General features: G+C 43.6%; 1 protein-coding gene across 5 annotated transcripts in view; it reads right to left on the minus strand.

Annotated features, from left to right (window-relative positions):
• Positions 1-15,270, minus strand: part of Hsepi (D-glucuronyl C5-epimerase) — a 230,812-nt gene that overhangs the window by 190,429 nt on the left and 25,113 nt on the right. For all 5 annotated transcript variants that reach the window (XM_067110122.1, XM_067110127.1, XM_067110123.1 and 2 more), the window contains exons 2-4: positions 3,936-4,614; positions 3,478-3,585; positions 3,183-3,341 (exon numbers count right to left, since the gene is read on the minus strand). In XM_067110122.1, the coding sequence (XP_066966223.1) occupies positions 3,183-3,341; positions 3,478-3,585; positions 3,936-4,127 (459 nt within the window). In that variant the 5' untranslated portion in view covers positions 4,128-4,614. The remainder of the gene's footprint in view (positions 1-3,182; positions 3,342-3,477; positions 3,586-3,935; positions 4,615-15,270) is intronic.

The following is a 15,270-nucleotide window of genomic DNA, read 5'->3' on the forward strand; positions in this document are numbered from 1 at the left end:
ACTTGGACTGGTATAGCTTGCTAGAAGATAGTCTTCACCGAGCAATAGCTTCTGCAGCCTGCCTCGAAAATCCCTTCGCTCTGACGAGGCTCCTGACAGTCTGTAGCCTGTCCAGGCCATAGCGGACAATCCTTGGCGGAACCTAAAGAGGTGGGGGCTGTCTGAGCAGTGACTGTTTTCGCAGAAGGAGCCTGGGGAAGTCCACTAACAGTCGCAGTAGATCTGGAAACCATTCCTTCCTGGGCCAGAATGGAGCAACTAGGGTCATTGAGACATTCTGGTGAGATGAAAACTTGATCACCTCCCTGATCAACCAGAAAGGTGGAAACGCCCTTACGTCAAGGCCTGTCTAGTCAAAAAGCATGGCATCTGTTGCCCATGTGAGAGGGTCCAGGACTGGGGAGCAAAAGAGAGGCAGACGGTGGTTTCTTGACGTTGCAAAGAGGACCACTGTTGGTTTGCCCCATAACTTCCTGAGATTGTTGCAAACAAAGGAGTCCAGGGTCCACTCTGTTGATAGGACTTGATTGCAACGGCTCAATTCGTCTGCTAGGACATTCATTCTCCCCTGAACAAAGTGAGTGATAATCTTCACCTGGTTCTGCTCCGCCCAGAGAAGGAGATCTTTCGCTGTCTCATGTAGAGTGAAGGAGTGGGTGCCTTCTTGTTTGCAGACATATGACAGAGCTGTGGTGTTGTCCACATAAACTGCTAATACCTTGCTGGAGATGAGTGGAAAGAAGGCTTGGAGGCCCAGGTGAATAGTCTTCAGATCCTTGCCAAGGACGTGGAGAGCTCTCTGATCTACTGACCACATCCCTGAGACCTTCTGATTCCCTAAAAGGGCTCCCCAACCCAGATCTGCAGCATCACAATAAAAGTCTAGGTCAGGGTTCAGGGGAAGAGACTTTCCTTCTCGAAGTCTTTTTATGGACAACCAACAACAAAGGTCTGCCATGAACTCTGAAGAGAGGGGAAGACAAAGGAGTCTGGCTAGGATTTCCTGCTCCAGTTCACTTTCAGATAAAACTGAAGTGGCCTCACGTGAAGCCTGCCCAACTTCACAAATGGTTCCATGGAGGCCAAAGTCCCCAGCAGACTCATCCACTGAACTCTCGGACAGTCTGGAGACAGGAGTCGATACTTTTGAAGGAGAGAAAGACCCGAAAAGTCAGTGAATCCAGAATCATCCCTAAATATAAGGAATCTTCTGTGTCGGAATTATTTGAGATCTCTGGAAGTTGATTAAAATGCCCAACTCCTGCGTCAGGCGAAGGGTCTTCTTTAAGTCCTCTGTGCACTTCTCCTCCGAAGGGGAGCAGAGAAGCCAGTCATTGAGATATGTTGATGTCGACAAAGCACAAGGCTCAAAACTGGAGAACCTTGCCCTGAAAGAAAATCGCAGCAACTCTCTAGAGTCTGGATGAATAGGGACATGAAAATAAGCATCCTGCATATCCAGAGTGACCATCCAGTCACCCTGATGGAGAGAGAACATGACTGAATGGTTGGTCTCCATGTGAAACTTGGTTTTCAGAACGAACAAATTCAGGGCACTGACACGCAGAACCGGTCTCCAGCTCCCTGATGACTTGGGGACCACGAAGAGACGGTTGTAGAATCCTTCCAAGCTGTGGTCCAAAACCTCCTCTACTGCCCCTTTTTGAATAAGGGACTCAACTTCCTAAGAAAGGGCAGAAAACTTCTCGGAGTCTGCTGAGTGCGCTGTCAAGATGATTGGAGACTTGGATGGGAGGCTTCTCTTTGAAGGGGATGGAATAGCCTTCCTCAACACTTGGACTACCCAAGGTTCTGCCCCTCTGCAGCTCCATTCCTCCCAAAAGAGGCGCAGTCTGGCTCCTACCGGGCCGCGAAGGACTAGACTTTCATTTCTTGATGGATGGTTTGAAAGAAGATTTCTTGATTGACCTAGACGGGGGACACAGATTGGCCTGAGATCTAGGTTGAGGTCTAGATATTCCTCCTCGAAAGGGCAGAGGTTGCAGAGTGAGAAAGACTTGGGCGCAACTGTTGGAGCTTCTTTCAGGCACTTAGTAAATTGAGCCAGAAGAAAAGTAGTGGATTTTTTCTGTAAGTCCGACAGAATTTCCTTGACTGTGTCTTGGGGAAAAAGATGGGATCTGTCCAAAGGAGAAAACAACAGGCAAAGATGGGATCTGTCCAAAGGAGAAAACAAGAGGGCTGACTTCTACCTTGTGGTAACCCCTTTCATGGCAAAGGAGTACCATAGCTCTCGTTTCTTCAAAATTCCCATCGAAGAAAGGGAGGCAAGCTCAAAAGAACCATCTCTGACTGCCTTGTCAGCGTAAGACAATACCCCCAACCAGTCAGAAGCAAAATCTTCTGCCAACCAAAAGCAAAGTTAACGTGTACCTACTGGGTGGGTGGGACTCACACCTGTAGTCGGTAGTTAACTGCATACTTAACCACTTTGTTTAAAGTTAAACGGCCGGTCTCCAGCTGCAGTTAAGTATATTCCTGTTGTAAAAACTGATGTTTTCTATATTGTGTAGGAACAAACAGAAATAACTAATCTATTGCAAATTTAATGTTGCCGTGAAATTTACTGTCTTTATTTAATACCTTGACATTCATTCCCACTGGGCTGGTATTAAAATACACAGCTCATGGAAGCGTCTGTGAATAAAGTAAAAATTTATCATCTATATCCCAGGTTGATCCTGTTACCGGCTGCCCAAGGAGCAAGAGCCCATGCCAGAACAGGCTGGCTTAATCTAAAACAACCATAAAAACAACAGGAATAAATCAGTGTGGACTTTTACCTTGAATGCCATCAGCCTAGAGAATCTGGAGTTCAGCAAGTCTTTAAGGTCTGCTGCAGTTATATGAACAACTCGACACGCATATGCAATACATGGATAAATAATTTTCTTTCAAATTTCTTAGACTTTATGGTAGGGGAACCTAATAGCAGAGAGAGAGAGAGAGAGAGAGAGAGAGAGAGAGAGAGAGAGAGAGAGAGAGAGAGAGAGAGAGAGAGAGAGAGAGAGAGAGAGAGAGAGAGAGAGAGAGAGAGAGAGAGAGAGAGAGAGAGAGAGAGAGAGAGAGAGAGAGAGAGAGAGAGAGAGATTGTCAAGAATTTTTAAATTAATAAAATAATCAATAATATATTTTCCCCATGAATTTCCATGATTACTTACTTCAAAATAATTCTTAATAAAAGTAAACGGTATGTATATGTCCTGAGCATCTCGTCGACAAGAGATTTCCGATTCGTGATTGATAACACAAGGTATTTCAACCAGCCTGGTACTAGCTGCTATAACGGGGCTGACCTCTCCTCCAACAACACCATCTCCCTGTAAAATCATAAATAACTTACTTTTTGTCTGAGGAAATGTGTAATTAGGCAATGCTATTCATGTTGGAAGTTGCAACATACCACTATTATTTTCTTTAACACCTGTCAACCCACAAAACCATAACTCAGCCTACCGGTTGATTGATGTTATGAAGATCGCCATTGGCACCACCTCCCCCGCCGCCATATTCCTCCTCTAGGTAGCTCTCATCACCCACTCCCCCACCCCCTATTCCGTTTCCCTGCAATAATAAAAATAATAAAACATGCTGTGACAGCTGAAGTCAGGCAACAATTAGTAATTACGGAAAATATAGTAATTGGACCTTATTTCATAACACTCACTGGTATTAAAGTACTAAAGCTACTTTCAATGTCCTCCGGTCTTTCCAGCAAAACAGGGCAAATAGGACAAGCAAGGAAAAACAAATTCATAATTTACAAGATTATCTCAGCCATATAATATAAATTAGAAAACTGCAGCTAGAAATTAAAATAATTTTAGATTCAAAATTCAAAATATGGACAATTCAAAATAATGACTTTAAAACTTGTTCAAATTATGATGCATTCTGAAGTAAAAGGGACTTACTGACTGAAGTTTAGTTTGCAATGGACTCCTGTGGAGCTGCTGCTGCTTTCCTACACTTTGGGAAGATGGGTTGTGTTGGTAATGGTGATGAGTGTGGGGAGGAGGTGGGTGGCACTGTGACCACAAAAGCACCGTGGTCAGGAGAACACCCACACTCCCACCCACGACCACTCCCCGCACCGTGACCCTCATTCTAACCACCCTCAGTGTTAACAATCGGCCTCCCGTCGTCACAAACACGATTGTGCTTGATTTTGGAGAAAAAGAAATACGCACTACGTAAAACTGAAGGGCGTATTTGTCGTTGTTTCTGAGGCTGCTGCAGAAGCAGCCGTGGAGGATGTGGACAGGACTACAAGCGGTGGAGAGAATTGTGACAATGGAAAAGAAGAAAGAAAATAAGGGAGAAAGAATGACGCTGAGGTTATGAAGGGGGTCCTGGAAGAAGCAGCTGTTCGTTGCGGGTGTTGCGTGGTGTAGGAAGGTGGCACTGGTGGTGGTGAGGGTGTAGGGTATGGTGGTCGAGAGTGATGGTGATGAAGACCTGAGGCCAACAACACCATACTCTCACTTTGCCGGGGGAGTAGACCCCCAGGAAGAGGGGGAGGGGCACCTGGGTCGTGTCCTCCAAGGCTGGTTGGCCACTCTTGTTAATCCTAAGCCATTGTTCCTGCAGTCACTGAAAATAAAAACAATTAAATTGAGGGCAATGAATCAATTAACAAGACTACACTATACTTGTCCTTTTATAATGCAGTGACCTACTGAGTTAACACTGGAAATAAAGTCCCACCCCCGAGCCCCAAGTATTTTCATGCCACTCAATTATTTCCGCCCTTCAAAGAATAGGGATATAAGGAGACTAATATGATTTAATTTTAGTAAAAGAAATAAACTTACCTTCATTTTTAGTTTTCTGTAAAAGAAAAATATTGAGACGGGTATTTGTCTGTCCATTCATACTTTTTCTTTCCGCCCTCAGAGCTTAAAAACTACTGAGGCTAGAGGGCTGCAAATTGGTGTGTTGATCATCAACCCTCCAATCATCAAACACGCTAAATTGCAGTCCTGTAGCCTCAGTAGTTTTTATTCTATTTTAAGGTTAATGTCTGCCATGATTGTGCATCTGGCACCACCATAGGTGCCAACAACACAGGCCACCACCAGGCTGTGGCTGAGAGTTTCATACAGCATTCTATGCTGTAAAGAAAACTCAATTGTGCTGAAGAAACTTCGGCCCATTTTTTACTTGTCAATCTTATGGTGATATTCTATAAACAAAGCAGCTGGGGAGTGGTGTGACAGTTATGAAAAATGGGATCACATAAGATATTTTAGAACATAATTCATCGATTGAAGATGGAAGTGAAAAAGAGAGAAAAGTTTGGTACTACAAGAAAGTGATGTTGCATTGCAAACGTTAAAAGAAACAACTCTAAAAGGTTGGCCCACTCATTGCAAAGAGGCTCCTGAAATCATAGGATCTTTTTTTAAATTTAGGGATGAAATGACTGTTGATAATGATACCATTTTTAGAGGTAATTGCATTGTTGTCCCATCATGTTAAAGGTCTTACATGTTGAAACAAATTCATTATGCTCACAATGGGATTGATGCTACTATTAGGTATGGTAAGAGATATATTGTTCTGGCCTGGCATGGGTGCAGATATAAAGAATTATGTTTCGTCTTGTGTGGTGTGTAATAAGTATGGTAGTAGACAAACCAAGGAATCCTTAAATTCACATGATTTTCCTTCTAGGCCTTGGTCTAAAATTGGAATGGATATTTTAGTGTTGCCAACTAGGTATTTGGATTTGATGTATTTTTATTCACCATTTCTGAAGAAAAATTCTTCCAAATTTTGTTGAGAAAATGTAAAAGAAGGAGATGTAACAATTTTGAATGTTATGATCTAGATTTTATAAGTAATCAGCATTGAATATTATGGGGTGACTGTCTAAGTTTGTGAGTCATATCTATTGTTTATGTTTTGGCAATTCACGTGTAGAAAATTCGTCATCTAAACATGCTCTCCAAAATGTTGGCTCGTCACACAGTATCAAAAATTGGTAACCTGTTTAATAAACTAATGTTAAATCCTTCAACAGTTATCATTAAAACCCGTAACAGTCACTGGATAGCTCAATATCTAAACCAGCTTTCTGTAATCTATACTGAAAATAGATCTGCTGTATCCAAAGATCTTCTGCACTGAAGAAGGTTCTGTAATCTGTTGAAAATAGGTCTACTGTAATCTGATCTTCTGCACTGAAGAAGGTTCTGTAATCTGTTGAAAATAGGTCTGCTGTATCTGATCTACAGTACTGCAAAAGGGACATATATGAACAACAATGTGAGACTGATTCTAAGATCTAGAAACACTGCAAATGACAGACTGTTGAGTGCTGCAATTCTAATCATCTAAACAGTACACAAGACTGCTGATAATTCTGCTCTGAATACAGAAGAAACGATATTAATTTTAAAAAGTGTCTTCCTATCACTGCAAATTCCACAGCAGTGGGAAGTTTGGTCCCTGTAAGATGTATTAGCTCATGAACCTGCTAGCAGCGCCTGAAAAATGCCGCCCATATAAGTGACGTCATTGTCACGAGCTATCTGTACTTCCGTCTTCCGCTGTGAGTCAGTTGTAATGAAGATACGAAACCATGATGAGTATCATTTCCTGATCCTGCCTAGCATTAGACCCAACATGGCGCAGTGAATGAAGAAGTAGGACCTACAGCCATATCCATAGTACAGCATGGCACCACCGCCGAGACGACCCTTGTTTGCATCCCCAGGGGCAGAATTGCAAGGACAGGAAGTTCAGGAACCGGCACAGGATATCGCCGGCTTCAATGCTGCAGGCTCAACACGTGTTACAAACCCAGCAACAGGCCATCCAGAACCTTCAGGCTGAGATAACAGCGTTGTCACTCCGGGGTAGCAATGTCCCCAACCAAGGATCCTTCATCAGCAGCTCCAGAAAAGTGCAGGCTGAGGTGTCCCCTGCAGCCTTCAGGTCTTGGAAACGGTCAATGGAGTGTTGGTTGCAGCTATGCAAGGTGAAGCCTCTCCCGAGGCTGTTCATCACATAAGGCTACATTGTGTCCCGATATTGCAACGTGCACTTGATTCTAGATATACCGACGGAAGCGCAGGGAGTGCCCTCTCTACTGAAGGGGCATTCAATGCAGTTAAGCAATTATTGATAAAAGCTTCTAATCAAGCAGTGCAGTGGCTAGAGTTTTTTGATTTGGCCCAAGAGCCTAGTGAGTCCTTTAATGATTTTTTTATTAAGTGTACGCAAAAGGCTACCGATTGTGCATTCACTTGTCCTAATTGTAATCATGATTTATCTGAATATATGCTATTGCGTAAGCTCATGGTAGGCCTAAGTGATAAAGTGCTAAAAAGGCAAGTATTTCAGTCATGTAATGATATTCGTGATATCGACTCCCTCAGAGTCATGTGCAGTGCGTTTGAGGCCGCCCGTGACGACGCCCTTCGTAATAGGGCATGGCCTAGCAGCTTCCCAGAGCAGCAGCTGCTGCCGAAGTGTGTGAGGAAGAACCCGAGGTGGCTGCCGCCCTTAATAAATATGACAAGAGTGCCCCTGTGAAAGTACAATCACGCCTCTGTGGTAATTGTGGTATTCGTCATGCCTCTGGGTATTCCTCATGTCCCGCAAGAAACACGACATGACGGATTGTGCAGTAAAACACGACATGTCACGGGTGCAGTAAAACTGGACACCTGAAGAAGTGTTACAGAGGGCGGAGCGCCAAGAAAACGTCAGTGGTCTGGCAGAGGAGTCGGACATAGTGAGTGCAGTGACTGCAGTTGTCGTAGCGGCAGAGGCAAGGTTGCGGAACGGGCAGTCCCCACAACCAACTATTCGTGTTGATGTATGCTTGGCCAACTCAGCTGAGTGGTCCGGTGTACGAGCGGTGCCGGACACTGGTGCCCAGGTTTGTGTTGCGGGACCCGCTGTTCTTGCGACGTTGAACGTGAAACCGGCTGCGTTGAGGTTGAAGGAGAGGTTGCGAGACTTTGCCAACCTACATCTGAAGTGTTTAGGGTCGACCTTGTGTACTATAGAATACAAGGGGAGGCACACAACCCAGGAAGTGTATTTCGTAAAGTCTTCCATTGACTTTTATCTATCCTTGACGCTTGCAAGAAACTAGGTCTTGTGCCAGAAACGTTTCCAAACCATGCCCCTTCTCGGACTCCGCCCCACAGCAGCAAGTGCGACCCATACGTCCGTCGAAGCAACCGATCAACCTGCAAGACCGTCGACCATCCCGTTTTCCCCTACTGAGGAGAATATTACCAGATTGGAAGACTGGTTATTAGCCCATTTTTCGAGCACGACCTTCAACACCAAGAGAGAGCCCTCCCGGTAATGGAAGGGAAACCCCACCGTATCCACCTATTACCTGATGCAGTTCCTTATGCCTGCCACACACCTGCGTCAGTACCCAAGCACTGGGAAAAAGAGGTGAAAGCCCAGTTGGAGGAGGACATTAAGAGAGGGGTCTTACAACGAGCTCCCCCTGGGGAGCCCACAGAATGGTGTTCACGTATGGTGATCGTGGCCAAGAAATCGGGGCAACCAAGACGTACAGTCGACTATCAGAAGCTCAATGCAAGTTGTAGGAGGAGACCCACCATACCCCGACGCCCTTCGATATGGTATCCAGCATTCCCCTCTGCTCATACAAGACTGTGGCCGACGCCTGTTGGGGATTTCACCAGGTGGAACTGGACAAGGAGAGCATACCCTAACTACATTCATCACACCTTGGGGCAGGTATCAATACCGAAGGACACCAATGGGGCATTGTTCTGCCTCCGACGCATATACACGTCGTTTCGATGATGCCATTGAAGAAGTACCCAGGAAATTCAAGTGTGTGGACGACACACTCCTCTATGATTCAAGTGTGGAAGGGGCCTTTTGGCATGTGTATGACTTCCTCGAGTCTGTGCATCTAAAGGCATCACCTTAAAACCAGAAAAATTCAAGTTCTGCAAGAAAGAAGTGGAATTCGTTGGGTTTGACGTCGGTTGGGACTCCTACAAGCCTTCAGAAGATTGTCTATCCGCCATCAGAAGTTTCTCGATGCCCCAAAAGCCCACAATATCTGACATTAGGTCATGGTATGGTTTCGTCAATCAGCTGGCCCCCTTCCTGAAACAGCGCCTATCATGACCCACTTTAGAGACCTACTGATGAAGCCCTCGGGCAAACAGGTCTATTGGGATGAGCACCTTCAGGAGAGAAGTTTCGTCAAGTGCAAAACACCGTCTGCAAGTTAGCCAAGGATGGCCTCACCTACTACGACAAGCTGCGACCGACTGTTGCAGTCACTGACTGGAGTAAAGAGGGCGTGGGATTCGTCATCCTCCAGCAATATTGCAGCTGTACATCCGTCGACACCCCCTTCTGCTGTAGAGATGGTTGGAGAATAGCGCTTTGTGGCAGTCGTTTCTCACGCCCGCCGAGTCTGGGTATGCAGCTGTGGAGGGGGAGGCCCTTTAGTGGCCTGGTGTTTAAAAAAGGCGCGGCTGTTCTTACTGGGCTGCCCGAACTTGACAATTGTCACAGATCACCGCCCTTTAGTTAAGTTACTAGGCAATAGAAGTCTCGGCGATATTACCAACCCCAGACTGTTTAGATTGCAGGAAAAACATTATTGTATAATTTCCATGTTAAATACCTACCAGGCAAGAGAAATCATGCTGCTGACTTCCTCTCTCGATTTCCTGCCCTGAGGACCGCGCCAGATAGACAGGATGAGAGCTTCAACGAAGAATTAATGATTGCCATGGTGTCAGCAATCACAGAAAACCTACAGGAGCAGTGCACCATAGATGAGAAAATTGTTGAAGAGGCCGCCCTGGACGACCCAGCATATCAGCTACTAGTCGCTCGAGTGACTGCAGGGGACTGGAACCCGAAGAAATCCCAAGAAATTGCATGTTTGAGGCCCTTCTACAGCGTCAGGGAACGTTTGTCTACATCTGGCAACCTGGTCACATACTGTTTCAACGACAGCTGCATCCGCCTTGTCATTCCCGAAGGGCCAGGCCCCGCCCATCAGGTAGCCGCCAACCTTCATGCTGGACATCAAGGCCTTGATACAATGTTGAGAAGAGCGAGACATTCAGTCTATTGGCCGGGCATCGAGGGCCACCTCCAGCATCATCGTTCACAGTGTACATCGTGCGACGCCCACTCACCATCACTGCCTGCCGAAGTCATGAGGATGACCCCTGCCCCAGAGTATCCGTTCCAACAGACCGTCATGGACCTGTTTCAGCTTGCAGGACACACGTACATGGCATACTGTGACAGGCTTACAGGCTGGCTAGAAATAGCCCACTTCCCTAATGGCACCTCGTCTGCAAAGGTCATGACAAAACTTAGGAATTACTTCACTCGGTGGGGAACACCTGAACAATTGTCTACGGACGGCGGCACCAACCTAGTGAGCGAAGAAATGATGGCCTTCTATAGGAGATGGAGAGTTGACATACGCCTATCATCTGCCCACTACCCGCAGTCAAATGGGAGAGCCGAGGCCGCGGTTAAGTCCGCAAAGAGGATAATTAGAACAAGTATCAGTGGGACTGGGAGCCTCGATAACGACAAGGTGTCATTGGCCATGCTACAGTACCTGAACACGCCCTTGAGGGGTATAAATAAATCTCCGGCACAACTGGCAACTGGGAGACAGCTACGCGATGGTGTTCCGACCGCAAAACTCAACTATATGGTAGACCGCCACTGGAGGAAATCCATTAGAAAAAGAGAACGTCAAGTAGCAAAAAGAAATAAGAAGATAATTGACAGCGGCACCAACAGGAGGCTCACGCCCATACAGCCAGGCACACACGTTAGCGTTCAGAACCAGATGACTAAGGCCTGGGACAGGCTGGGAATTATGGTCGAGCAACGACCTCATAGGCAGTACACAGTAAGATTAGATGGCAGTGGGCGTTCATCGATAAGAAACAGACGACACCTCAAGGTCATTGAACTGCCCGCCAGTGAGCCAACAGGAGCCACTCCTACCGAAGACGAAGTGGCTCATAAGCCTAAGTCTTCCCCATCAACGCCAAAGGTACGGCCCTCAAGGAAGAGAGAGGCCCTGCCTGGATGAACGATTATGTATAATTAACCATGCTGCAACTTGATTCTGCATTTTACAAGATGAAAGTGTTTTTTTTTTTTTTTTTTTTTTGCTGAGTTTAAATGTACCTTGAGTTCGTATTTGCTGATGTGATGATTATTTCACTTTGTATGTTAGTGCCACTGATGTTGAACTCTCTCTCTCTTTCACTCTCTCTACTTTTACATCATCTTGATGTTGCCATTACTCGTTATGAATGTGGTTTGCCATACCTGTCTCGAATATTTTTCTTTAAAAGTGTTGGTCATTTCGCTTGTCATATTGTCTGTCTTTAGTGTTGCCAATGTGTTGTCAATGATAAGTTGGAAAATATTACCCTCTTCGTAATATTTTGGGAGGGAGATGTAAGATGTATTAGCTCATGAACCTGCTAGCAGTGCCTAAGCGCCGCCCATATAAGTGACGTCATTGTCACGAGCTATCTGTACTTCCGTCTTCCGCTGTGAGTCAGTTGTAATGAAGATACGAAACCATGATCGAGTATCATTTCCTGATCCTGCCTAGCATTAGACCCAACAGTCCCGCTGTGTTATTGCATTGTGGAAACATTTTTGTCTTCAAAATTCCAGGCTTTAGAGAAGTACGGCACTTTGAATACATGGTATTCTACAATGGGTATTCAGAGAGCAGCAAGAAAGAGAATTCAGCAGCCCAAGGGAAGCACAAAGAAATATCAAGGCAATTGTTAAGTAAGAGTGATTCCCTTGAGCAAACAGAGCAAAACTTTGAACATTAACAAGGCATCTAACTGCTCATTATAGCTGAAACATGGCACTAGATAGAAAATGGAGATCTTGCAGGAATGTGACCACAAAATGCTATAAGATTCATGGCTGGAGCTCTTTATTACAAATGGGAGATGTGATAGGAACAAGTACTTGTCAGCCAGTCAAGGAAGTATGCAAATTATCAAGATCAAGACCAACAGGAAAGCTATAAATCATGACAAAAATGGTACAAACGATATACTGTATAGACCACATGGAAATTCAGGCCAAAGGTACACAAGAGAGTGCAGAGGACATTTCCCATCTAATCTAATGTAATGATTAAGCAAAGTTTGCTAAATCTTTGCTTCAAAGTTATGCGGAGTTTCATAGATGGTGTCTCCTGTGAAAAAAAAAATGGCTGACTAGTGTAGGCCTAAATGAATTCAACTAATAATCATTTAGAATCTAGTTTAATCAACTTAATACAACAGAAGGGATAGGGAGTAACATTCCTCCAGCCCTACACATCACATGCACTCTGAATATCTTTTTTTATCAGAATGATTTTAGACAGAGATTTTGAGGGCGAAAGAGTGAGGAAGAAAGTCTGAGAGAAAGATGAGAAACCAAAAGAGAGAAAGAGAGACCTAAAGAGAATAAGATTCAGGGAGAAAAAGAGAGACTGAAGAGAAAAAGATTCAGGAAGAAAAGAGACTGAAAGAGAAAAATATTCAGAGAGAGAGAGAGAGAGAAAAGAGAGGAGGGGGAGAAAGAGAGAGAGAGAGAGAGAAATTATTAAAAATTTGTATAATTCCTCGCATAAGGAGAGAAAGATGGAGACCTTAACTAAAACTAAAAGCAGGAGACTTGTCCTCCTCCAAAGATGCGGCTTCAGAGTCAGAACTCATGTAAAGCCCATCAAGTACCCTAAGTATGCAAATTAGCAAGATCAAGACCAACAGGAAAACCACAAATCATGATAAAAATGGTACAAATGATATTAAAAGGTACAGAATTAAGTGAAGGGGACATTTCCCATCTAATCTAATATAATAATGAAGCAAAGTTTGCTCAATCTTTGCTTAAAAGTTATATGGAGTTTCATAGATGGTGTCTCCTGTGGAAAAAATGGCTAACTAGTGTAGGCTTAGATGAATTCAACTAATTATCATTTAGAATCTAGTTTAATCAACTTAATACAACAGAAAGGGGTGGGAGGTAACATTCCAGCCTTACAAATCACATGCTCTCTCGTCAACATCAGCAACTGCATAGATTTTGTGTGGCTGATAATCTAAGCCACACAAAATCTATGTCATATCTAAATTAGGGTAAATCTAGTTCCATAATTTCAAGATTAGACACACCATTCATTGGTCTGTGAAGCCTGAAGGCTGTCTGAACTTTCAATGTTTTAATTTAATGTCTGTTGATTTCACTGGACAATGCACTGTACACTATAAGTAATTATGGATTAATATTCAATACGTATACCTGAAATTCACAGCTTTCTGCAGAATCATGTTACAGAAATACAATTACATTTTTTTTTGTTTCTTGCAATGTGGCCCCCCTCCATGCATGCACAGACAAAAGGCAGACAGAGCTTTTTGTCTGTTTCTTGCAATGTGACCCCCTCCATGCATGCACAGACAAAAGGTACACACAGGCAGACTGCATTGGGAAAGAAATTGGATATAGTAACTGTGTCAAGGTAGGACTCATTTCAGTTATGAATAATTTACCAGAATATTTTACTTAATATTCATCAAGGGTCCAGTTGCTTGCAACTTCCAGCCTGTATAACCTCTGTCCCGTCCCCCCAAACCACCTCACCATCACAAACCCACACAATAAAGAACCCCATGTCTTGTTATATTAAGGAGCACACTAAAGTGCATAAGTGCTGTAGTGACAGACTTACATGTCTGAAGGTAACAGGAAATATTAATTTCAAAAAGCAAATATGGAAGACATTTTGCAACAATAAACTGCAACTTCTTTGTTTATCAGCTCCATAATCACTTATCATTTTCTGCCTGGCTGCCATTGCTAAATAAATTCTATAAATTCTATATAAATCTCATCTTAAGTGTGAAGTATAATAAAGTGTTAAGTGGAAATCTCTTAAAATGAATTTTAAGTGTAAATTCCATGTTAGTTTAGGAAATATGAGGTCTTCTTGTTAGCTGTAAGACACCTGGAAAGTGTTCAAGTCTTCGCTGTAATATAGGGTGTCTGTTCCTTAACAGACTCTGTTACCTAACAGAAATCTGTAAAATACCCAAGTGCAGGGTATCAATAGGCTCTTTGTTCCTTAACAGACTTTGTTCCTTATCATAAATCTAGAACATATTCAAGTACAGACTTTAAAATAGGGTCTGCATTCCTTAACCAGAAATCTAGGAAATATTCAAGTGCAGGCTATGATATGGGGTCTGTTGCTTAACAGACTTTGTTACCTATCAGAAAGCTAGATCCTACAGCATCCGTTAAGCAGAGGTACTATTTCCTATCCTAAGTTGAATATTATAAGAGAAAAAAGAAGGAAAATGATGAAAAACACAAGATGAATTGAACACTCACCATCTTCTTCTTCTTGTTGAGGTCCTTCAGTGGAGGATTCTTGCAAATCTGCAAAAGTAAGAGACAGAATGAGTTGGCTGTGCAGCATTGCAGAATTGACTTATCACTTGCAATTATCATTCTAAAAAACTCTTTTATTGTATTTACAGCAAAAAAACACAGCAGAGATCAGGATAATGTGCCACATATAGTGAAATCTTCATTCATTCCAGCTCTAATTTTCCTTTTTCTTTCACAGATTGATATATAGAGCAGAGAAGAAAGGAGGTCTGGCTCTTCATAATTAGAGCCTTTGCTGTTGAATCATCAGACAGGTAAGTTGGTACCAATATTTATTCATTGAATAACAAGTAAAATAACCTTTCACTCAAAAATGACATTTTTATGATAAAATAACGTTTCACTTATACTTACCCGGTAGTTACATATAGCTGTCGTCTTTGACGTCACGGCAGTATTCAAATTTCGCGCTAGCGCTAGCGTTACGAAAGGTGATCCCTCTACCCCCCACCCTCTATCGGGGTATCGGGAACCGTTCCAAGAACACGTCATAAGTTTTTGCCCAACTGCCAAGGTGAGGGGAGGAGGGAGGGTTATGATTATGTAACTACCGGGTAAGTATAAGTGAAACGTTATTTTATCATAAAAATGTCATTTTCACTTATACAACTTACCCGGTAGTTACATATAGCTGATTGGCACCTTGAGGAGGTGGGGCACTGGCAACTAATAAAATTCTTGGAATTATCTACTTGCAACAAGTTAAACATAGGTTCCTTACCTTTAAAGGTAGCTGACTCAGTGGTTACTGCCTCTGTAGTCTGCTGGCCT

This window comes from Macrobrachium rosenbergii, chromosome 10 (assembly GCF_040412425.1).
Source record: "Macrobrachium rosenbergii isolate ZJJX-2024 chromosome 10, ASM4041242v1, whole genome shotgun sequence".
In the NCBI taxonomy this organism is placed as follows: Eukaryota; Metazoa; Arthropoda; class Malacostraca; order Decapoda; family Palaemonidae; genus Macrobrachium; species Macrobrachium rosenbergii.